The 25867-nt window shown below is 46.0% G+C and overlaps 1 protein-coding gene across 1 annotated transcript; it reads left to right on the forward strand.

The window, feature by feature from the left end:
* The first annotated feature begins 455 nt into the window (after positions 1 to 455).
* Positions 456 to 25771, forward strand: lmtk2 (lemur tyrosine kinase 2). Its single transcript, XM_062452046.1, has 14 exons — positions 456 to 997; positions 7963 to 8093; positions 8499 to 8652; positions 10283 to 10359; positions 11185 to 11303; positions 11726 to 11813; positions 16031 to 16161; positions 18578 to 18662; positions 19205 to 19326; positions 20187 to 20336; positions 20594 to 23702; positions 23840 to 23972; positions 24117 to 24375; positions 24561 to 25771. Exons 1-14 carry the CDS (start codon positions 898 to 900, stop codon positions 24583 to 24585), a joined length of 4683 nt encoding a protein of 1560 aa, XP_062308030.1. The 5' UTR covers positions 456 to 897; the 3' UTR covers positions 24586 to 25771.
* The last annotated feature ends 96 nt before the right edge of the window (positions 25772 to 25867 follow it).

The raw sequence follows: 25867 nt of genomic DNA on the forward strand, positions 1-25867 counted from the left end.
TGAACGAATAATTGTGTTGATATATCACAATTATATAGTGAGATATTTAGGTAGATAGCCTAATCAATTTTATACTGTATCATGAAAAAAATATTTATCTCCTCTATACCAAAGATCTCCTTTGGACCACTTATAAACTGTACATGACATACATCCACAGCCTAACCCCAATTTGGTATGAATTACCAACCCAGTCTCATTACACATAATGTCTCATTTGGTTCTTTATTGTGGTCTAGCTAGCCTATCTGTGCACCAAAACAGAGTATCCTAATTTACTAGATCTGATTAGCATGTTTTAGTCAACAAGACCATTTAATATGCCTCCTTGCGTACAAACCGCACAATAAAACAATAACAGGAATAACAATTTTATGTGACCAGTTAGCTATAGTTCATGATTTGCTACGGTACATGTCTATCTTTAGTAAGGCCCACAGCATACGCACACGCCCCCATGCTGAAATGTGACGTAGGAACATGGCGCTTTGGAGGAAAGGTGTTGCCTGAGAGTTGATTCTAATTATTTTGAATTAATTTATGATTGAAATGCCGGTTGTATATATGTAAATATGATTGTTCACAAAGGGTAATGGAACCTTTTTGTATTTTTGGACAATGAACCGGCAATCTTGTAGGCACTGATAGCGTTGTTGCTACTGTACTTGTAGCTAGCTACCTAAGCCAGCCTGCTATTTAGCTAGCGACAAATAGCTAGCTAGCTGGCTAGGAGGACATAGCAAAACAAGCAGGAAAATGTTGGTGTTGATGCATCCCGTAGCTAGCTATGTATTAAACCTATGATAAATGAATGTAGTATTATATTTAATTTATTAGCATTTCGTTATACATCGAAGATTCTGATTAGTTTGTGTGTTAGCAAAGCTAGCAAAAAGGATGGAGAACCGTCATGGATTTGTTTTGTTGCTGACAACTGGAATCCTTCAGTCGGCAATATTGCTGTCCGAATGTGCCCCGCTTCCGTATTCTGACACAGGTAAATACGTCTTTGTTTACTCAGTTAACGTTGTAAACTGTCAATGTATGCGAACAACACAATTATTGTCAAGTTCAAAACATTCATGCCGAGCTAACTGTAACATTAAATGGCTAATGTGACAACTTGAAGTATTGCTAATCCAGCTCTACGGCTATCCAAGTAGCTAAGCTAGCCAAGCGCAAGCACAAAACAGCTAGCAGTACTAGTTGACTAATGCTAGCTAGCTAACGCAGCAACTTTCGCTAGGAGCAGTAGCACTAGATAATATATACTTTAGATGTTTATTTGGTTAGTAAACGTTGCTAATTGTTAAATATTACAAACGTAGCAATGTATAAGGGGTTGTAGGGGCTGTCCTTATTACCAGCTGCCCGGTACACTTTCTAGTGACCATTACAGGCTAGTATGTTTTTCCTAATTGAACAACACGACAGCCTGACGTTGATGGACTGACCCTACAAGTGGTCCGTGCGACAGGTTAGGCCTAGGGAAATATTAGAATGAGGCAGTAACATATGATTTAGTGTTGGTTGTCATAGGCCTATTTGCTGTTTTGCTGATGCCTTCTTCTGTGGGTCCTATTTGATTAACCAGTCTCTAAAACCCCCTTGCTTCTTGAATGAGTAGCAGCAGCATCATAAATGTAAAGATGTCAACAGTCAGAAGAGAATGGAAGAGGTGAGCAACCACAGACAGAACAGCACATGAATGGCCTCTCTCTGAGAACTTTGGTTACAGATTTGCTTGTAAGCACTGTTCTCAATGACAGTGGTAGAAGCAAAGCTAAAGCTTAGTTAAGCTCTTATGGTTAATGAATTGGTATAGATATGTTCAAAAGTGGAGGTCAGTAAATATGTAACCATCACCCATGTTCCATTCTTATCAGTATCTGTCAATATTTAACAGTGCATTAATGTTTGTGTAGTTTTATTACACTTTATAGGCTACAGTTTACAGTAAATGATGGAGCAGCACTGGATCAGTCCCTTAAAGTCTTGTATTTCCACTTAACATTTAAAGCGAGTTTAACCCATGTCAGATACAAAATCTGTAGCACAAGTCATTACACAGTAAAAAATAAGTAACAAAAAGACAGGTTAATCAAGTATATTAGGGTTGTTGTGGTTTGACATTAAAACTATTCACACCAGCGCACTCATGTTTTGGGGGGTGAAATGGTTTCAGGGACATCAATACTATACTAGTTAAATGTCTCTCACTTGAAGCCATGGTCTGCAGTGGTCAGTTTAACTTGCTGTGTTTATTAGCTGAGCATGTTAAGAGCCAGGCTGCGTGTCCTGCAGCAAAGTCCTATTTTGCTGGCCACGGCCTTCCACACCACTGAATGCTGATTTACTGACCGTCACTATAGCTGCGTTTCCTTAGCATGTCCTGCAACTTGTACTCCCCAGAACTATGCTACTTTTCATGGAACTAGACGGTTCCTTCAACCCATTGTTAGCTGCTTTTCCACTGCAGGAACTTTCTCCAAGAAGATTAGGTGAATTAGTCCACTGACATAATGAACCATATGTACTGTATATAGAATAGTATTTATGTAAAATAGAAGAAATATAAAATATATATATTTTGCAGTGTGAAAAATGTTCAGCTCGCTCGACATGTCAGAGATTTTAGAATACACTTTGCCATTCTGTGTTGGCAAAGTGGATTGCCGTTGGATTTTGTGGTCAAACAATTAGCCTTGTCCCTTGAGTCCAGGCCTGGGCATCATGGTGACAGGCTTGCTAGCTTCATTTTAAATTTAATTACAGCTAGAACTGCTTGCCTGGGAGTGTACATGGATGGTTAGGCCTGAGTTGCATTCATTTTTTAAAATTAAAGGTAGCCCAACTCTAGCTCTGAGCAGTGCTGTGCTTTGTTTTTTAATCTGATCAGTATGAAAAAGTGGATACACTGTCGTCTTAAGTGGGTCCGCTTAAGACATACCATAATTGGGGCCAACTATATTGCACTAAGTTGTTTCGGGCTTGCAGATTTATTGTCTGAGGTGGTCCACAACAAGGTTTTAGAGGCTAGTAGGGGTGGAACAATACATGTATTCGTACCAAACCGTACGGTACGGGCGTCACGGTTCGGTGCATGAAATTACACGGTATAAAAATAAATAAAACTTGCGTGCAAATTAATTAATGTAATGCGGAACTACTGTTAGATACTCGTGTTCTTTCGGGACATCTAATCTGTAGCTCTGTAGCTCTGATTGGCGCCGCCGTGAGTCATAGATAGACTAGCTAGCAGCACTAAGGACGAGTATGGCGAGTGGTGGCGACCCACGAGAGATAGAGGTCCCGCCGGCCGTTTTAAGATTGCAAGTTTGGGAACTTTGGTTTCCCATTCAGTTACAGTAGTACAGGCGAGAGAGTGGTGGATAAGACGAGCACTGTGTGTCGGCGTGGTTCAGCAGTTATGGGCAGTGACGTGCAGTCTGGGCACTGCCTACCATCTATATATATGTATAAAGTTATATATATATCTATGCTGCCTACCCTGCCAAAATTCAAATATATATTTTTTTATTAAATCATTTTATTTAATACACTTGTATTTTTACTGTTTATTCTTGTGATTTATATATGCAATGTGTGTGTTATTGCAATTGTTTAGACGTTACGATGACGAATGTAGCAGTTACGCATAATCAAATACAAAAAAAATTGTAGAATAAGCAATGCTTTTACTGTCCGTTCACTGCGGACGCGAAAAACTCACTTGCGCACTTCGATCCTGTATTCTTCAACATGTACAGTACCAGTCAAAAGTTTGGACACATTTCCCTATTTAAGTGCCTCTTACTGACATCAGCGCACATCACTGGTTGTGGGGTATGTGACTGGAAATACATCTAACATGCTAAGCATATAACGCATCTGGCGTGTGCTAAATGACTAAAAAGATCTGACGCCATCACCCAGGTGTGCCAATCACTGGAACGAGACAAAAATAAATAAATCAACTCCCTACAGTGCTTAACCAGCCATTAGATAGACATACAAATAGGGCCAAATAAATTACTGACGCAATCGGAATTTACATGTCATCTTCAATGCGCCGTATTCACTCGTATAGGAACCTGGTTTGTTTTGTTTTTCCCTCCGTTGTACCGAACTCGTACCGAACCGTGATGTCTGAACCGCGGTATGAACCGAACCGTGACTTCAGTGTACCGTTCCAACCCTTGAGGCTACTAGTGGGAACTGAGACAGGGCCACTCAACAAACCATTGTAATCTCCCTTTGCCTCCTCCTCCCTGCATGAACTCAAACCTAGCATCATCAGACACTTTTTTTGTACAGGCAGGGCATGTCCCCCAAAAATGGGTCAGACCTACCTCTCGCGTGAACAAAGATCTCTGAAATATGCAGCGGGAACAAAAGCTGGCGGCTCATGGCGTATTGGTCCTCTAAACCAGTTTAATAATTTGGTGAGCCTGCCAACTCATAATGTGAACCCATGACTCAGATGAGGCTAACAGAGGCAGAGTGGAGCTGCTACAGAGTCAGAGCAGCTTAGGCTGGGCTGGCTCTCCCTCACACGCAGACTGCCTCTCACCCTGCTAGATATTCACTGACTGGGACCTCCTTTGAAGCATGCTTGGTTTCACCGTAGCCTAAGGAGCTGCTGCTGTGGTAGTGACACACAAAAAGCCTGGCGAGAGGATTTTGTAAACAACAGTTTGAGTCCCAAATGGCTTAGTCACTCATTTGACCCTTGCACGCATAATGTCTTAAGACTGCTTTGCTGGTTAGGTTGTAACACAAAGGAAATAGCTGATGGAATAAGGATTGTGACACATTAAATGATGAATGCGTCATATTTTAGTTCATCCTTATCAATTTTTTCTATTGAAAGTGGTCTCTTATCTCAATGCCTTTTATATTAGTCGTCACTAAGTGCTGTCATTGTCAAAGAAAGGCTGGAAAACCCATCACATTTTCAGTAGTCAAGCATTTAATGTAGGCCTAGTCCAGTCTGTGTCAGGTCAGGCAATTTCATTTGAGCTTGGTAGGCAAAGAGCAGCCTGTTATGTCAGCAGCAAACATCAAACATGGATTTTCCCCCAACACCACCCCAGCTGTCTACATAGTCCCCAGAAGGCTAACCCCATTACCGCAGGTGGAAGTCTATTGTGGAAGAAGGGTGGGGGGCGGGTTACGTTGTCCATCTGTACTTAGAACGGATCCAGATTTAGAACTTGTGTGAGACAGCAACACAGGCCCTAGCTTGGCCATGTAGCCTAGGCCCCTGAATCTTTAATCCCCTCGGCTCCTCATCAATATTTAACCGTCAGCCCTGCTTCCTTTTGACCATCTTGAGCACAGCACCAGAAAAAGTGTCTTAAGTTATAGAAGAGAGTGCAAGATTTGTGAAATGGAACTTGAGTGGCGGACATCACCCTCATACCGATGTTGGAGTGCTTCAGCTCTTTTGCAGGACTCTGGTGGGGGACTAGGACTTTACAAGTGCTACAGCTTGTTTCGAAGGCCTGCATGACCAGAGATGAAACAGGAGGCTGTGTTAACTGGTTTCCTCTACGGCAAACTCCATTACCCAAGTGCCTCGCTTAACCCGATGGACGTGATACCAGCATGGCAACACCCACAGAGGTTTTAGGATGAGCCTAGGGCATGTTGTGCTCTAGTGATAAATGTTGATGTGTTGGACCTTTAACTCAGATATAGGCTAGCCATGTTATCACCAGGACTGTTGTCTCATGATAGTACATCTATGCCAACAGATGATTCACCTGCTTGGTATTTTAAGGCTAGTTAATGCAATACAAAATCCGATGCTGTGAAGTCTGCTACTTGGTGGTCAAACTGGTGTTATAAGTCAGGAATGTGGGCTGGGTTGAGTAGGAAACAAGCGTCTATAAAAACCTTGTACGATTAAAATACCAGGTTGTTTTATTCCTAACTAAATTAATCATTTACCTCTTACTTCCTGGGTTGTGACACAGGCATCGCGTGGTGGGAGAATTAGTAACAATAAACAAACGTTTGTTTCCTGCTGTGCCTGGATTTGCCTCCAAGAAGCTGCAGTCTAGTATACTGGAACCAGGGTTTGCATGTTTTGTATTCGCGTGTGCGAATACAAAACTATTCACATTGGTGCTGGTTACCATTGAAATCAAAGTTTGGGGCTTGAACCAATACACTGCCTATGCTCGATGGCCCAGACACTGTGGTGCATAAAGTAGATTGACCACAACTTGTTAATTAAAAGTAATGACCATAGAGTTCCTTCTGCCACTTGTACTCGCTGTGAAATATATTACTGTTGATTGTTTTTTCTACAGGTACACTCTTGCACTGTTGTGGGGAGTTTCATGTTGTTCAATCGTAACTTGTTTAACTGCATGCTCTTATGGTTCTTCCCTTTGGCACTTATTTGGTTTTCCACCATGTATGTTTCATGTTTTGGCTGCTCGCAATGTTTGGGGCTATCTTGTTGTTATGATCAGTGACCTATGCTCTTTTGTAAAGCTCTCTCTTGGAAGTCGCTTTGGATAAAAGTGTCTGCTAAATGCATAAATGTAAATGTAATGCCAGATTAGTGGTCAAGCCATGTGACTCTGTTGCATTGTGGGTGTGCCCCACATCAAAAGTGAGCTATGATGAGTTGCCTGACAAGTTGTATCATATATCTGAGGTTGCTTGATGGGCATGGCTGACTGGTGGGAGAGGCAGGCCAGGAGAACACATTGTTCTACAACATGGCAAACAAAAATGCCCTTTATTACAGCATCAACAAGTTTTGTCATGTCTGGATAGTGTGTGGATTGTTGATATGTTGTGTCCACCATATCAGCTATGATAGACATATACATTAGGGGTGGGAATCTTTTGGTACCTCATGATTAGATTTGAATCCATTCTTGGGGTCACGAATCGATAAAAAAAAAAATAATAATAATATATATATATATATATATATATATAATATATTTTTTAAGTAACCAAAAAAAATCTATTCTCATAAATTTGTGAATCAGTCTGAATCGATAGCAGACTGAATCTCTATTCAAATGTGAATTGATTTTCCCCCCCACCCGTAATACACATACACACACACTCACATGTCTGTAGCAACATCCTCCTTGTTTCACTTCCTTCAGTGATGTGAAAGAACTGGACAGGTGCCCTGGAAAGTCCCACTGGGCAGCCATGTTCCTACACAGGTCTGCTTTCACCTGTCCTGTGTTTTCTAGACAACAATCGAGAAAGACTCTAGGGGCCAAGGTAATGAAGCCTCCTCAAGATTGTTGTGTCCTTAGGGGGTATGTATCCAGGATAGCGTTGGTGGCACACACACGTGCACACACAGAGATGATCATACAAGTACACGCACACAACATACACACTGTGTACAAACATCGCACACCTCCAAACACACTCTGCGACAGATGAAGACAGCAGACAGGCAGTAGCGATGTGATAGACCAGTGGTAGGAGTGCTGTCGGAGCCTGGCAGACTGTGTGGAGTGGGACGGGGGGTCGGTGATGATTGGGATGTGGTGACAGTGAGTGGGTGGGGAGACGTCTGCTGTCAGCGCTGCCACCTGTTTCGCTGCCACAGCACCCCCAGGTCTCCAGGCCCTCCCTATCGTTGAGTTGGGACATATGGGTTTTTGGGAAAGGTGATGATGTGGTGAAAAATGGACCTGTCCTTGGTGACATGATTTGATTCATGTTTATATCGAATAGGCCATATGTTGCTTACAATAGAACTATCTCGTATTTAGAAATATCCCCGGAAGGAAAGCCATTGGTGTTTTATCTCAGATCATCCAAACCTTGCTTGCAGTTTGTCAACTATAAGCTAGCATGACGCTGGTCCAGCTAGCTCTCAGAATCTCGCACTTGTGCTCCTTGAACTTCTCTGCTCTGCTTCAATGTAAATGTATGGGTGGAACTAACGTTGCTGTGTCCTTGTTCCAGGGGAGCCCGGTGGAGGGGCGTCCATCTCGTCACACATCGCCGTGGTGGTGTCGCTGGTGGCCCTCGTGGCCATGCTGGTGCTGTTAGTAAACTGCATGACCTGCTGCAAAGAACGCGAGATCAATTTCAAGGTGAGAGACTCACTGGCACCCAAAGTGTTGTACACACACGCACACACACACTCACACACCCTAAGTAAACTGAAACCGGTCAATATGGGATATGGATTCAAAGAATTCCGAGAATGAGGCAAAGCTTTGCTAATAGATGAGGCAAATATACTACAAAGCTATTGCAAAACCATATATATATAGTCAGCTTAAGTGATGGTAAAAGTTTTGTTTCAATCAAACTCTGTATGCTAGCTTAATCTTTTAGGTTTGTATCAATACAGGCTATTATTTCTTTGAGTGATACCAGATTTTGTAGTAATAATTGGCATGAACAGTAGCACTTCCTCTGAAAGTCACCTCGACCATAGCTCAGTGGTCCCACACCTGCATGACAATCGTTCCTTTGACAATGCCCGTTCATAGGAGTTTGAGGACAACTTTGACGATGAGGTGGACTTCACCCCCCCCGCCGAGGACACTCCTTCCATGCAGTCCCCGGCCGAGGTGTACACCCTGGCCGTCCCCCCAGTGGCCCTGCCCGGACCCCCCCACCTCCAGCCCCCGGCCCGCATCTCGGGTAAGACGTCTTGGCTTTTATTGGACACTTCACATGATGCCAGCCCCTTCCTGTTCGATACGATGGTGTCTGTCATAGAACCACTGTGCACTGACCTGACCACACCACCTGATTACGGGACTTTTTAGAGTATATGGGGTTGATTGCCCCAGGCGTTACTGCGTCAGCTGTTACATGAATCACATCAGGTGGAATTTACTTTTATCTTTGGACCCTAACCCTCATGACAGCTTGTCCTCAGACCCCTTCACCCGCCTCCTCTTCCTCCACACTTTTTTATAGTGTAATTGGAGCAAAATAACATGATAACAGAATGATCGGCGGTAGTGCAGTCTTTCTATCAGTCTCTCCTCACGCATCCATGTGAAACAATAAAATGTCACATGAGCGGCTGCGCTGGCGTCTAACTGGTACAATAAACCATCTAATACAACACTGTGATAAGACACACCTCAATTGTTCTTCAGGTCAACAATACACCTTAGTTTTTTGGACTGCTTTGTTTTGTTTCCCTATTTAAATCGAATTAAATCTTGCGTAGCGCCTGTATTCAGGATGGTTCCATATGCACACCAATGATTATATAATGTATGATTTATGGATCTTGAACCAAATACCTTGATGGATCGTATTTAACTGCATATTATGTCAAGTTAAGCCCAGATTTATTAGCAGAACTATAACTAACCCCTATTGGCTTAGTCTGTCGAAGATTTGTTGTAAACTCGCCTGAGGGGTGTGACCTTTGATGTCACATGAGTCCTTTGACTGTTGGTCTGGTGATGCGGACAGACAGTGTAGTTTGTGTGGATCTGGCCCATATCTGCAGTCCTCTGTGCCTCACGCAAGACATTTCTAAGGAGATTTACTGACCCGTGACCAAATCTGCCCTGGCTAGCTCGTTATTGTAGCCTTGGAAGCAGACCAATCTGTGGGCTCATGTTTTATTTGCTCTGGCACATGGGTCCAGCCACTCTCCCATTCAAACAGATTTCCACCCTGCATGAATACAGTCGGTCCAGTCATAACCTTTTATCCGATATGGGGCAGGTTTAATACGATGACTGTGCAGAAGAGCGCCGTAGAGACATTTTTGTAAACAACCAAGAGGCTGGTTTGTTGGTCTTGATGGTTGTATCTATCCAATTTCTTCCAATTGCATCCAGAGGAATTTTGGTCCGCGCCCTTTGACTCATTGGAAATTGAAAATGAACTGAGAGGTTCTATACGAATACGCACTTGTGAATTGGACTGACGATGCAAGGCTAATGTTATGAGGTAGGGCACACACACAGTGCCTCTGCATGAGCAAAGGTTAGGTTGTCATGCTTGACTGTTTGGAATGCATAAAGGCATTTAATTGGCCTTAAACCCCTATTTGTTTAGTTGAAAAGTACATTTTTGCTCAACTGTTCTGAAGGTCTTGAGTCACTAGCCTACGCTTATAACACCCTCTGTTGGTAAGCTGCTTCTGACAGCAGGGGAACTGACAGTGAGACATGTGTGCCAGACCCTCCAGAGCTCACGAGGTTTGCATGCTCTCATTTAGGAAAAGGAGATGAGTGAGACCCTGAGAGACATTGTTAGATGCTAATTTGAACTCTGTGTTGTTGTTTTGGTTGGCACCCAGAGGGCTCAGCGGGATCGCAGTTGGCTCGACATAGTCTCAGCTACATCCAGGAGATTGGAAACGGTTGGTTTGGCAAGGTGAGTGTTATGTTGTGGAAAGGTACATGGTATACCCGGACAGCTCAGGACCTGCTGTTTGTTGTGTGTTGGGGTTCTGTGTGTTTGTACAAAACATTTGTAATAAATTACCCCCCCCACCCTTCTGCCCCCCCCCCCCCACACACACACACACACGCGCATCTCATACGCTGTAGGTTATTGTCTGGGTTGCATTGATTACTTCTGAGCAGTTTTGAACATTATTATTGAGCAAGCAGTTCCAGATTAGCCCCCTAATCCCTGAGACCACAGCCCCTAGACTGGGTGAGGCCTTGTTCTGTTGCCCTCTCCGTTTAATGTGCCTCGTAGTTTAGAGGAAACTAGGGGTGGGGTGGTGGGGAGGGGTGGCAGGCGCAGTAGTGTGCCAATCTGCTGTAGAGGGGGGGATGAAAGTCACACAGTAGTGAGGGGGAGGTCAGGAAGTGGAAGAAGGTTGAGGCGCAATGAGTGACGGGAGAGATAGATGAACACGATAGCAAGCGTGATAGGTCTGTTTGGATGATCATGTCACGCTCTGCTCCATTCATAATTACCCTATCTTGGGCAGGAGCCCGGGGCTTCTTGTGCCCAGTTACAGAAGCAACCCCCCCCCACCCCCTACAGGACACTCTACCTGAGGGGGGCATGAGCTTGTCCTCCCCCCAGCCCTCCACCTGACCTCTCCATACTTTTTTCTTTTTTTCCCTTTTTCCCCTTGCCTGCAAGTCGGCTGCTTTCTGGCCAGGGTTATTTTTGCTTGGTCACTAAGTGAGGTTTTCCTGTGCAAGCCCCATTCAAAAGTGTGTGTGTGTGTTTCTTGTGCAGGTCCTCCTCAGCGAGACATACACAGATCCGGGCGCGGCCCGCGTGGTTGTCAAGGAGCTAAAGGCAAACGCCAGCGCCAAGGAGCAGAATGACTTCCTACAGCAGGGAGACCCTTATAGGTAACAGCGGCCGGACACCAAAGGTTGAATTGAGGCCATGTTTCTAGTGCAGACAAGAAGAAAACATTACACCTGAGGCAATATGTATGTTGTCGTATTGAAGAACCAGTGACTGAAGCACAAGACGTGGTCAGCTGCACCTTATTGCTTCCCCAAGGATAGCAGCGCCCTCTACCTTCCGCCAATCACACTGCAGCGCCCCGTTCGCTTTTTCCCGTCGAGTTCACTTCAAGTCTCAGCCTGTTTTACAACACTCTACTCAAGCTGTGCCTAGGTAGACTGTGCCTAGGTAGACTGTGCCTAGGTAGACTGTGCCTAGGTAGACTGTGCCTAGGTAGACTGTGCCTAGGTAGACTGTGCCTAGGTAGAATGTCAAGCCTTTGTCTGAGGTGTCCTGAACGCCTGTGTTTGTCTCTCCATAGAGTCCTGCAGCACCCCAACATCCTGCAGTGTCTGGGCCAGTGTGTGGAGGCCATCCCCTTCCTGCTTGTCTTTGAGTACTGCGAGATGGTTAGTAGGAATACACACACTCCCGACCACATCCACCCAACCGCTTACCGCCAACACCCGAGTCAGCAGCGTCAGTCCTCGTGGCAGCTTATATCGAGTGTTAGATCAGTAAACTCCAGTCTCCTGACACAGCTGCTGTACTACTGGGCTTGGTGGGTTGTGAACGGTTTGCGGTCCAGTGAAGACCCAAGCCCGGTGTCCCCGAATCTCATGAGCGTCCAGTAAGCCGTCGTAATTGAACTTCGCCGTCATCCGCGTCGGTCAATGGGGGTCTTGTCGCGGCCGTTGATTTATCCGGTGTTTTTCTTGATCTATTCTTGGTTGCGTGGGCTGCTGGCCCCGCCAGTGAGCGGTCCTCTCGGGTTGCCAAGCCCAGTAAAGCAACAGGCTCTGCTTACACTCACTGTCACTCCAGTCTTGCTGTGTTTGGGCTTTTTTATCACCCACGCCGGCAATCTGGATGACGCCATGGGACAGCTTGTTTGTGGTGTGTGTGTGTTTGTTTGTGTGTTTTTGTGTTTGCGGGGCCTGTGTTTTGTTATTCATTCGTGTATCGGCGGTAGGAAGCTTTGTAGAAAATAAAAGACCTGCCTGTTGATATGATTGGAGCCAAACGTGTCCTGTGTGTCTTTTAGGATAAGCCCGGTGCGCGCGCGTGCGTGTGTGTGCATGTGTTTTTTCTATGTCTCTCCATTCCCCCCTACTGAGTTTCTATTTCAGCTGAATCTGTTTCTGGGTGACAGGCTGTAAGGCAGGCATGTGGATGGCATGTTCGCATTCAGCCATGGCAGGCTCCTTTTTCAGTGCATCATCTTCTCCTGCCACACCAGCTCCAACATGTTTGTGTGTGTGTGCGTGCTTGTGTGTGTGTGTTCGTTTATTTGCTTGTTTTGGATTTTGGGAGAATTAAGAATATTACAATGAAATTAAATCAATTTGGGAGGGGGGGGGGATGTAGGTTTGGTGTTTAACATGATGTGTAGTGTTTGGTTAATGGCTGCGTGTGTGATATATTGTTTGGTATATGGGTGGCATGTTCGTGTTAGTGGGCCCACTTGTTTGTGTGTATGCGCGTATACATGCGAGCCCCGAGGTGACCCTCACCCAGATCCTCAGGCTGCAATAAAATATGAGGCATACAGAGCCAGGTGTGTGTAGGGGCTGGGTGGGGCAGAGGAGAACGCGCTCAGCCCCGTACCCAGGACAGCCTTCCTGTCTCTGGCCCCTGCAGCACCACAACGCCTGCTTTCATTAGCAGAGAGCAGGAGACCGCTCATACGGACACCAACCCATACAGCTCTGCTGGTGCAGAAGCTGCTTCTGACCCCCAGTGGATGAACTCACCTGGACGGTTGTCAGTTGTGTCACCCAGTTTTTCCTCTAGGGGGCATCCTCGGCGGGTGCTGTGTTGTTGTGGTGGGTCAGGGCCAGCAGGAGATAGAGATGAGTCTGGGTTAATGACTTAACACCAGCGTTAAGAGACTCCCAGCTGTTTAATGGATGGTGAGAGTCGAGGGTCTAAATAAATAAGCAGGTCATTCTGGCGGAGAGGCTGTTTAACTTGTTACGGTACGGAAATGACATCCTGTAGTGCTAATTGTCGCGCCTGTCTTTTTGAAGAACGCCCAGTAGACTAACACTACAGTTTCTCCAGTGTCACTGGTTTGTCAGAATAGATTAGGGAATATATCGTTTTTTTACAGTCTTTATATAGTACAGCTTCACTAGTTGGCATGTCTTTGAATTGAGGCGTCAACAATAAAAGTTGTCCGCTGCCTCTTGGATAATGAGGGAAGGGCCTCGCAGGACATCAGTGTGGAAGTTTTATTTGCGCGTGTGCAAAATATGCGTGTGGAACCCAAGACTGTTATGAGGGCCCATTCATCAACACCGTCAGTGCACGACACATTCTTTACGTACGTCCGAGGACACTACTTCCACACCCACATTTGACCCTAAATCCCTGTTTTCAGCACGCACTACGTCACTCTATGCAGTTTTTGACAGTTCAGTGATTGATGGTCGTACACCCTCCCTGTATCAGCTATAACCCCCAGTAACCCTGAGTCGTTGCATTTCTGGGCCACAGAATCCTGGCAACCAGATCAGTGGTGCAGAACGCCAGTTGCCGTGAAAGTGAGTGACGGCCTCGTCTGTGAGGGCCTGCTCAGCCTGGGGCTCGCCTGCAAGACATGGCCCCGGGGCGTGTTGTCGAGCAGCCCCAGGGGACATGCTTGTACCCACCACCCCCATGAGGTGTCGTGTTTGCTCCGGCTCTTCCTGGAAATCTCTGAGCAGCTTCTCGCCTACCCACTTGGATAAGCAGTGGGTTTCAAAGGTGATTTGGTTCAGTTAAGTCACGAAGGCTGGGGCCTTTTAACTGACGCTTTTATTCATTCGGATGCAATCGAGGCTGTGCCGCAGGTCCCTCTGTTTGTGGAATGTGGGGTGTAGAGCGCGTGCCGGCCTCCTCTGTGTCTAAACACCCGTGGAGACAATGGGAAGGACGATTATCAGGAAGGGAGAGAGAGAACAAGTGCAGAGCACGCAGTCCCCAGTCAGCCCATTTTCCACCGAGGGACGACAGATTGTTTTGTTTTCACATTGACAGTGTGTTCACAGCACTTTTGGTGTGTCCTCACTTATAAGCCCTTGTCAGCTGGGACACTTTGTCCAGAGAATTGCCTCGCTACCATTGTTTAAGACCTGCGCTTCAACCCCTGGGTCTCCATTAACGTATTGTCTTTCACACCCTGCCACTCACCTTTGTAAAGGAGTCGAGCCAGACATTTAGGCCTATCTCGTTTTAAAATTAGAGTCCCTGCCAGAGACGGGACCATCTTGCAAGTGTTTTCAGCAATGCGCTCATTGCGGGGGCTCTGTACAGAATGACGTCCGTTGCTAGGCTCACATTATCAATAAACGTAGGTAGGTGGTTTTGTGGGAATCCTCCCTGTTCTGCGTACTGTTGTGTGTTGGGTGAAGCAACAGAGACAGGCTGGAAACAAGCTACGGTTACGTAACTGACTGGTCTAAGCTTCGTGTCGCCCCCTAGCTTGGATGGAGAGCGAGCCTGCTGTGAACGCACAGGCAATCCCCAAGCGCCATGACCCTGAGTCATGCTGGTTGACACTTTTACCGAAGGCTATCTCCTATATTTTACAAGGCGGTCGAGCGGGTGGGTTTTTTAACCGGTGCATTCCACAAGGAGCTGTCTGCTCCAAGGTGACACGGGAGCCCTGAAAGGTCGCCCACTGTGGCAAACACAATCCCCACAGTCCCCATTCCTCGCTCAGGCCAGCCATTGGCTCGGTGAGAACGGTCCTGCTAGGTTGGCGGCAGCTACTTACACGGAATGGGGGGGCGGGGCTTTGTGCCATCAGAGACGGACGGGGGTGCATTCCAGCGTCCGCCATCTGTGAATTTCTGTCACCGTTGGCGGTTTGCGAATTGTCAAGTGTGATGCGGTCTGTATTTGTGGAGTGTGTCCTCTATGCGGGAGGAGTCTGGTCTTTCAGTGTGAAATATTGTGGTTGGGACTGAGCTGCTGCTGCAGGTTCACAGGTTTTACAAACCTCTCCTGAAGTGCAGATGTCCCTAGATTCTGTTCATATCCTCCCCCTCAAATCTTCCCCAATTTGATTTGCATAGCCCTTTTTACAAGCAGTGTCACAGAGGGCTTAACATGCTGTATGCCCACAGAACTACATCTAAACACAACCTAAAACCCTCAAAAAAGACAATGAAAAGCTCCCAGAAAAATACAAATAAACACCTTTTTCAAACCTGAGGTTTGGAGCATGGGTCTAATAACCTGATTCTGAATAACCTGGGCTCTACACTACAGCCCTAATCTTGGGTGGGCTACACACTACAGCCCCAACCTGGGCTGGGCTACACCTCATTTTTACATGTCTGGGACACAGTGGAGGTCAGACAGCCCATGGCCATATTTGGAGCACTGTCCTCCATTCACAGTACACATTTCCAGGGATAGAGGTGGCTGGTTGTGGTGTCAGAGAGAGTCTACTGCCCCTTGGTGGAGGAGTCTAGATAATGCACATCCGTTGGCGCCAGCTTTGGTGTCAAGAACTATTTTTGCATTCCATGATGATGTTTTAAGATCATTTACATTGAAAAGTTCGAAGAAATCTATTTAGAAAGAGTATTTATCTAATGCCAAATGCTAATTGTGTGTGTGTTTTCCTCCATTGCAGGGAGATCTGCGAAGCTACATGTCTCAGCAGGATTGGATGTTCAGAAATGCTGAGCTGCTCCAGGTCCAGAAGATGGCCTGTGAAATAGCTGCCGGTGTCACTCACCTTCACAAACACAACTTCCTGCACAGGTAAGCACTCCTCAGCCCCCTCTGTTTGCGTCAGCGGACGGATGCTCCGTCCCAGGGTGGATTTAAGGTCGTACACTGTCAGAGCAGAGTAGCACGGCTAAAACGGGCTTGGAAAACCACATTAGCCACATTCACTCTGGGGGCATCATCAGTGACAGTCAAAAACAGAGACCCCTGGTGTTACTTTTGCCTTTTACTCCACTGCTGACGAGAGAAATGTACGCCAAAAACGGCGGCCATTGCGCAAGCCCTCATTTGGTTTCATTTTTTTTTTTTTTTTTTTACCAGTGTAAGGACAGAGCCACCAGACCTTGTTACAGGGGGTTGGGGGGTGACGGGCTCTAGGATAACATGCGGCGCTCAGCTCATCGACTGTTTTGCATGCTCAGAATAAGCTCAAAGAGCTCCAATTACCCAGCTCCCACGCATTGCCACGGTGTCAGCTGTCGGCTGCCAGAGGGATATGATGATTCTGCCCTTTGGGGGTAAAACGATAGCCTCTTATTGGGCGTTTTTCATCCATGTTACAACTCAAAAGAGGTCCTTCCTTATTCCCCCTATAGGGTTGTAATGACCGTCGTAAAAAATATACTAGGGCACTTTTCCTTTATGGTCGCAAAGATGATTTACTGTGGGGCTCCTGTGTTTCCCACACCTCCCAGTGATGGAGGGTTTCACACGGGACCGAGGCAGTGCCCCGATGCCCTCCCAGGCCAGGCTGCTGAGGACAGGATTGATAATCAGGGCTTGGGGTCAGAGACCAGCTAGTAACCGGTGGTTCCTAGTCGACGCAACCCTACGTAAGATGAAAAGCAGGGCGCTCTGAGAGACAGACCCCCTGTTCCATCCATGCCAATTCTTAATAGCCCAAAGAAGTGTGTAGACTAGCTTGAACCCGAGTCTCCAGCCTCTCGCCGTGTGTGCCGGATGGCTGCAGCACCAGCACACATTAGCCTTGTAGGGATAGGATCTTGGACCTGATTCTCCACGTTAACTGTACGCTCACTGCCTTGCCAAAGGCAGGGTACGGTACAGAAGAGTTTAAAATACCTCTCCATTTATCTTGCAGGGGTTTCAGTGGGCCTGACAGTAACTCTGTGGTTTGCAAACTAGACCACTAGTGTCAGCGATGTCCACGGATGATACGGGGGGCGGGTTAAAAGGGACACGCTCTTGAAAATAGTGTGCAGAGAATGTTGCAAGGCCAAGATGGGGAACCAGAGCCTCCTGCTCCATGAGTCTCCTGGTCTGAATATGCTACCATATGTGCCCAAATCCCCCCCCCCCCCCGACGCCACCATTACGCCCTCTCCTGGCCACCCCTTGGCACTCCATCCTTGTGTAGAATAGTGGGAGTTTCGCCCCTTACATTATCCTGATGCTGTGTGAGCGATTGGGGAAAAGATCCAGCATAAGGGATTTTGTTGCTGGCGAGAGGAGAGGATAGGAGTGACTGATGCACCCTTACAGAGAGCCAGTTGGTTCATTGGTGTGCTGGTCCTGTTCATGTTGCTGTTACCATCAGCTTGACTGACCCAAAGGGGTTCTAAACCTCTTGCAGAACCAATATGTAGCGTACTCTTTAGTTGCAGGCTGAATAAGCTGAATTCATAAAATATGCTAAATATGCGATACAATGACGTTTCCACACAGAGGCAGTACAGAGCCAACCTTATCCCTTCTGTTTTCGTCTTTGCACAAGGTGGGGATTGGCAATTACTTGCAGAGTGGATGGCTAAAGTGTTTAGGCTGTACCAGTTTAGCACAGTTCATACGCTGCAACTTGATCTGTTTTGTTTTATTGAAACCTGTATACCAGGTGCCTTATATTTAATGGATGATGGGTAACAGGTTACAGGAAGAGTAGTTTTTCTTCTTTAACAACTGACCAGCATTACTTTGGAAACTTCTTGTGGCAGCTTTTGCATTTTATTGTGACAATACATTGAGTTATTTTGGTTTTAAGACGATATTTGAATTATTTGTGATAAACACTGGCGTTTTGGAGTGTAAAAAAATTAAATACAAAATAAAATGCCATCTTTGGCATGCAAGTCAATGTTTCCTCAATCTTCAAATTGATGAACGTGGGTTGCTTAAGAGGGATTCCTCTGATGTGTACTTTTATTGGTTGTAAGGTTGTGTATTCAACATTACTGTACGGTTGTACATACCTTGCTGTTTTCCTGTTGGTTGTCCTGGTAATCAGACATAACTAAATGTGCTTAGACTGAGCAATGTAGAATGGTTTGTTGGTCCTAGACTCAACAAAGTTCAAAACAGTGACAAAGCTTGTCAAATCCAGAGCACTTCAGAAAACAACCACTTGCTTGATTCTGGATACATACAATGTTGATCTAGCAGTGGTAAATGTATAGCCAATGACCTCCTTTTTACCCTTTGTTTTCTATTCCAGTGATCTGGCGCTGAGAAACTGCTATTTGACAGCTGACCTCACAGTCAAAGTAGGGGACTATGGCATTGGACCGTACAGATACAAGGTAAGCAGAAAGTTGTCAAGTTACTGTCCCTCAAATTCTCTCAGTGATGGAGAGAGTTTGTCCTTTTTGGGGGGGGGGCAAAGTATTTGCATGACAACATACTCGAGTGACATCGGTGTCAGCAGTGGGAAGATGCATGTTTCCCAGTGGGGGTTAACCTATGTACAGCTGCTGGTTGTTGAGCCCTTTGGCCATGGTCTTGATATTTTAGCGTGCACTGCAGATCTGAGAGCTGATGTGGCACCTTGGTCTGTTGAAAGGAAATTCCCAAAAATGATGTTAAGCTCTCAATCAGACTGTCTAGCTCGTGAGATGTCCTTTGGTGGCCAAACAAGTTGTAAATGTTTGCGACACGACGGGTGTTGATGGTTTGTCAGTGGCCATGCATTCTTGGGAAGTGACCAGCCGGTCCCTTTTTGGATTTCGGATGGCGATCATATGTGTGCCTACGTAGACCTCAGTGTGTTCTTGTTCGACCACGGTCAAGGTCTCACGTGTGCGCACACAAGCCTCAACTCAATACCCTTCTCATGTGGCCACAGGAGGATTACGTCATCACGGAAGACGATGTGTCTGCGCCCCTGCGCTGGTTGGCTCCAGAACTGGTGGGCGAGCGCCATGGGGGCGTCATCACCATGGAGCAGACCAAGCCTGGCAACGTGTGGTACGTTCGCTTATGGCACCCTGTTGATGTTTTTTTAGGAGAAGAGCTAATAAATTGGCATAGATTGCATTTCAAGTGTGGACACTGGAAGGTTCAAATCATTAGTACACAAAGTAATAACCTTTACAGTTACAGAATGAGCAAGACATTCTGAAGATATTGGTGTATTATCATAACAGATAACCCCCCCTCCCCCCTCAACATTTTTTTAAATTATATATATATACTATTTTCTTTCAACATATCAGACTACGACCCTGGAACATACAGCATTTTAGCTCTCTGACCAGCTCCCTACCTTGCTGTCCTTGAAGTTGGATGTAAAGGGACAAAGTGACTGAGACTAGACAAGCTAGCGTCTCATTGCTCTCCCCAGATCAGGGCCTCTGAACTTATGGTACTGGGCACGTGTCCAAATGTTTCCTTGTCGTAAATCATGTGCTTATGTAAAGAAGCTCAAGTTACCGTTAATACCAAATTCACCCCGAAATAAGGTTGTGGTAAGTTGTCAAGAGTATGTAAATGTAATCATTACAAACGTTCGTTTAAGAATATATTTTGTATGGAGACCATTAAGTTTAGGTATGGCACCCTCCCTGTAAGGACTTCTTAGGTCAACATGTACTGACAAATGGAAGGAGGAATATGTAAAAATAAAAATAAAATTGCAGCACACTTTTATAAGGAGTATTATAAAGAAAATGGAATAAAGTAATATTAAATGTATACGTACCTCAAGAAAATGTTTAACATGATTATGAATGGAATTGAATATGATTTCTGTCCACCACACTTGTTTACTTAATTACATTTTCTGAACATGCCATATAACCCTGGGTCTCGGGTTGCCGTGTGTGCAGGGCCCTGGGCGTGACTCTGTGGGAGCTGTTTGAGAATGCGGCCCAGCCCTACTCACACCTGTCTGACCGGAAGGTCCTGAACCATGTGATCAGGGAGCAGCAGATCAAACTGTTCAAGCCACAACTGGAGCTGCCATACTCTGACAGATGGTGACTTAACTCAGTCTGAATAAAAATGTTTACATTTTGTTTATTGCGTTAAATTGTATTCGTTTAGCAGACACTTTTATCCAATGATGTGAAAAATATTATATAGAAAATAAAGCTGAAGTACAACTAAAGTCTGAATCTTGATACATTTCCATGCCACAGTAGAACCAAAGCTACAGTAAATATTACTCTGGTGTCAAATATTTCCTGAACAACATTCAGTTGTAACATGTTGTAATGCATTCTTCTCTATACAGGTATGAGGTGCTGCAGTTCTGCTGGTTGTCAACAGACAAGAGGGCCACTGCCGAGGAAGTCCACCGGCTGCTTACCTACCTGCGCATGCAGGGCCAGAAGGATGTGGAGGATGACTTTGAGCAGCGCTGGGACTCCCTGAAGCCCAACCCCACAACCCGGCAGACCACAGTCAGCCACTCTTCCTACCCCATCCTGGAGCAGTTCTCTGACGACGCCTTGCGGCCGGAGATCGACGAAGTGCTCACCGTTACCGAGACCAGCCGGGGCCTTAGCTTCGAGTATGTCTGGGAAGCTGCTAAGCACGATCATTACGACAGCAGCCATGGCCGCTCCGCCATGGACACCACACTCAACTACCACAGCATGTTCTTCCCCGTCCCCAGTGAGGATATCCAGGCACATTTTCCTGACCCTGCGGGCAGGACAGGGGGCACCGAGACAGGGCACACCCCCTCGGGGATCCCTGGGATTCTTCCCGTAATTGACGCTCAAAAGCCCTCCAATGGAAATGAGTATTACATCCAGTTAGAGGAGCAAGGCGAGAGCAACGTTGAGGGGAATGACAACACGACGTCGGACACAATTTCGGACAGACAACAGTTTGTTGTTCTCCAGAATGTCCGCCTGGATGAGTCGAGCACGGATGCAGATTTTTTCAACCGCAGCATTGACTCCAAGGACTCGTTCTTACAGGACAGCCACATTTGGTCCTCCAGTGATCACGAGAGTCCCTACCACCCCAACATCTTCAGCGAGAGCGACTCCAGACAGGAAATTTCACAATCCTGGGACAAGGATTTCATGGAACTGCCAGAGCTTAATGGGAATGAGCAGGAAGCAACTTCAGAAGGCGTGTCCCAGTGGGAGAACAAAAGCTTTGGAGATTCTTTTTTAGGGGAACGTTCAGAAGCCAGTTATCCACACGATTCCCTGGAGGAGGACTCCCAGAATGTGATGAAGCTTCTGAACACAGAGAAATTAGCTGACAACTTCCTGTTCCTCAAAGAGAATAGTCTAATGAAGGACAGCTCTGGTTCTTCAGGGAGAAGCATGAGTGTGCAACCAGACTTCCTTCAACCTGGCCTAGTCCACGATCCAGAGAACAGCTTCAAAATGAGTTCCTGGGATAACCTTGTAACCTTAGATGGCTTGAACATAGCAGAGAGCCACTTAAAATCAACAGAGAGTCCCCTAACTCCAAAAGAGGAACTTTTTGATTTGATCAGTCCCAGTCTGGGGGATGTCCCTCACTCTTTGGTAGAAAATGAAACACTGGTGCCTTTGAATACACTGGCTTCAGAAGAAATTGTTAGCACACAGCTGCCAGTTAGACACAGCTCTTCTAGCAATGACTTTGGTCTGCTTAATTCATCTGATATGGGGGATGATTCTGCAGTGGACTGGACCTCAGAGAAGGCTGAGGTCCCTTTTAATCCGTACAGTACTTACCAGTCTGAAAGTGCCACGGTCAACCTTATGTGCACAGATGCCAAAAAGCCCAGCCTTGAAGATCGCCTTGGACCATTAGACGGTAGCGTTCAGTCCATTGGATTCAAAGAACCAGCAGACTTTCAAGGCTCCACATCCCCCTCTGCTTATGGCAGTTTGGCTGTTGTTGAATATTCCCACAGTGAAGGCCTAACCAGCGACGACGTTCTTAGCGAACTGATTGACGACACAGAGGTAGAAATGGACACTGTCCTCTCTGACAATGAGGAACCGTTAAAGGATGATGGTGCACCTCCATTAAGGTCCTCTCTCTTGGTGTCAGGCCCATCTATGGACCAGATCAGTCAGGACAGCCTATTGGAAGACAGTATCTCCACAACTCTTCCAACTGTAGAGAATTCAGCCAACACTCCAGATTCCCTGGACTCTTTTGATCTTCACAGGCTAGATGGACAGGTAGATCTGAACACCCCCATAGCACCTCACAAGCTCCAACCCCCATACAAAACTGCGGACAGTGGCTATGAAACAGAGAACCTAGAGTCTCCAGAGTGGAACTCCCAGCCCATTGTCAAAGAACACTCCATAGAAGAAAATGATGCGAGTATTCCAGAAGAGGAGAAAGAAGCAGCACCTGTGGTTTCTACTGCCCTGGTTCCCCCAGAAATCATAGTCTCTGAGGTGGAGAGTATTCCGGAAGTTCAGGACGAGGACAATAGCACTGATGCTCAGCAGCCCGAGCCTGTGGCCCTGGGTGATGAACCTTTCATGGGTGGCAGCTACAGGGACTCCGCCTACTTTTCCGACAACGAGTCTGAGCCTGAAAAGAAGTCTGAGGAGACCAATGGGGCAAGCTCTGCTGAAGTGTCTTGGTTGAGGAGTTCCCCTACTGATGATGTCAGTGGTGACACTGGAGGGCTATCGGCTTCACCTAAGGATCCTGAAGAAGGTCTTTTTGGGAACACTTTAGCGTCACCTCTAGAGTCTCTGGCACCTACAGAATCCCTGTTGGATGTTGGAGGGATAGACGTTAAGCCTCTTTCCCAGGGGGAGAGTGGTTTGCCTGAGCTTGTCCTTACTTCAGAGGAAGACGGGGAGAAGGCGGTGCCTGTGTCCATCGACAGCAATGAGGAAGAGACACACAGACTCGAGGTATTGCCAGATGTTGTGTCCTCGGCTCAGTCTGAGGTCAGCAAACCTTTCGATGATGTGACCACATCTGCCGCTGCTTCAGTAAAAGCCCTGCCTGAGAACATGGTTCATGCAAAGCTAACCAGGACGTACGCTAGCGATTGCCCTAAGCTTAAGGAGCCTGAGATGGAGGGGCTGTACCTGGGCAGGCGGGACGGCTCTGGCACAGACGGACAGGAGGACGGGATGGAGGCCGACGAGGAGGACGAGAACAGTGACGAGTCGGATGATGACATGCGGGCGTATCGGCTGCACAGCTCCAGCTCAGAGAGCGAGGACGACACTGTGCACCCGGTGCCTGTTATTGTGTCAGATGACAGCAGTGCGCGAAACTTGAAGAGCCTGTTGAAGCCCACCAGCCTGAACGTTGCTTCTGAACCCACTACGCCACCAGAGGCCCAAAGTGCACACATCGCCAAGAGAGCTGTATCCTTCTTTGATGATGTCACGGTTTACCTCTTTGACCAGGTAAAGAATAGAATTAGAATTCTCAAGTTATCTTTTATTATAGTTGCTGAATTTGACTTTGGCAAGTGACCACTAATGGTTATGCTAGGGATACAAGATGTTTCAGTAACAAGTCAAAAAAAACTTTGTGTTTTTAGGAGACCCCCACCAAAGAGCTTGGTGACCACTCATCAGGCTCCAACAGTCAGGTGTCTGAGTTCAGCAGTCCTGTGCCCTCTGCCAGCTATCTGAACAGGTTTGCCAACTCTGAAAGCTCCACCGATGAAGAAGGTAAGCTTATACGTAACATATGAGCATCTTGGTTAATGCAACTTTACATTGTAGTTTGAAAAGTTACACAAAAAATATATATATATATGTATATATATTTGACCTGAATATACCCTTACCTGGTTTTTGTCCTTCCCCTTTCAGGTGGAGGTTTTGAGTGGGATGATGACTTCTCCCCAGAGGCTTCCTTCCTCTCCAAGGCAGCTAAAGACCTGGCCCAAGCTAAGGTCATGCCCTCATCTGCTGCCTCACGTTACTTCTCCCCTCCCCCTGTGGGCCGCACTCCAGAACCCAGCTGGGCTACCTCCTCTTCCAACTATTCACGCTTCTCCATCTCCCCGGCCAGTATCGCTAACTTCTCCCTCACACACCTCACCGACTCGGACATCGAACAAGGAGGCAAGTAGTCCACACACACATTCATAAGTGGTCTCATTCATAACTTGAGTCGTACAAAGGAATGAAAATTTGGCATGGCTATTTGGCATGGCTAGACTAAGTAGACAACTATGCTACACATGTAGCTGTATAACCTTTGATGTTAATTACCTTTAATTTACTGCTTCTTCTGTTTGGTACTTCAGGAAGCAGTGAAGATGGAGAGAAAGACTAGAGTCTACCGGACTGGACTGTTTCCTCTAACTCTGAAAGGGAACAGACCCAGATTGAGACTGATGCGAGCCAGGTGAATTTAGGACAACCAAACAGACTCACTACATGATTGGTGGTTTGGATGCTTCTCAGGCAGAACATGCTCTTTCCTCACAGGGGTGGCCATGAAGAGGACTATACACAAACTGAGCTATAGGCTTTTTCCAGACAGTTATATCTCCAGTCCCACCCCTTAACTACTATTAGCAAATAAGACTGTCCACCCTCTGAGCCACATCAGCCATTGACATACATCAGTGTGTGGTATCCTAACAGTGCAATTCAACAGGAAAAACAAGATACCAATGGATCTAGCTTTTCCTTGTTCTCTTCAAAGACTTGTGAAGCTTATTCCATTATTAGTTTTTGTCCTTGGTTTTCACGCTCCTCGTTAGGAGATTTGGTGTCACCAAAAATACTTAAGTTATTTTTTTTTTTTTTTTGAAGACCTGAACCATTGAACTGAAAGATGAGCTCAGCCAGCCTGTGTCTGCTGCCAAATATGAATAAGCTCTTTGTATTCGGCAGACTAAAAAGGTACGTGGATGTTGAAACACTGCTTTGTATTGTGCGTTTATTACGGTAGTTGCCTTTTTGGAACATCGTCTTTGTGATTCTACGCCTCTCGTCAGGGCCATTGATGGTCTCCTCATTGGAGAGACATTGGAGTATGTACATTAAGCTTCTACAGAAGCTCTTGGATGGAAATGGGGGTGGAGTTAGAATCTTGAGAACCTCTTTGGCGTATCTTTCACTAACTCACACCGTATTGATACTGGAGACAACAGAGCGTTGATGCTATAGGAACAGTCTTTTGACACATACCTAGCCTTACCAGTATGATCAATCACCTTTTTGAAGGAAATTTATTCGAGCTCCATTTGTAATTTATTGGAATAGGAAATACTTTCGAAAGAGCCATGGTCTGAGTGATTGACATGGCTTTATATGATTCATATTTGTCCAAAAGGTTTGGTCTTGAGTGCCTATTGTACTGCAGACATAGTGTCTTTCCATCACCACTGAGACAGGACTCGGAAACACAAGCTTAGTCATTTATGTGTTTTATTCCAAGAGATGGTAATTAAAATAATTGTCAGAATGCGGTAATGTAAAATGATTGTTGAGGTGTTTGTAAAACAAATGTGCAATGTGAATGTCTTTGATCAGATGACGTTTTTCATAGGTAGGTAGGATAAGTAGGAAGTGGCAGTGTCTGCTCTGGTTCTCTGATGCTGTGCAGG

Source organism: Osmerus eperlanus, chromosome 2, assembly GCF_963692335.1.
Source record: "Osmerus eperlanus chromosome 2, fOsmEpe2.1, whole genome shotgun sequence".
Lineage (NCBI taxonomy): Eukaryota > Metazoa > Chordata > Actinopteri > Osmeriformes > Osmeridae > Osmerus > Osmerus eperlanus.

Excerpts from the sequence above, each read along its gene's own strand:
- lmtk2 (XM_062452046.1), top strand. The coding sequence starts at position 898 with ATGGAGAACCGTCATGGATTTGTTTTGTTGCTGACAACTGGAATCCTT. Across the intron at positions 8,653-10,282 it reads GCCCCCGGCCCGCATCTCGG|AGGGCTCAGCGGGATCGCAG; the intron begins GTAAGACGTCTT and ends GTTGGCACCCAG. Across the intron at positions 18,663-19,204 it reads TTGGACCGTACAGATACAAG|GAGGATTACGTCATCACGGA; the intron begins GTAAGCAGAAAG and ends ATGTGGCCACAG.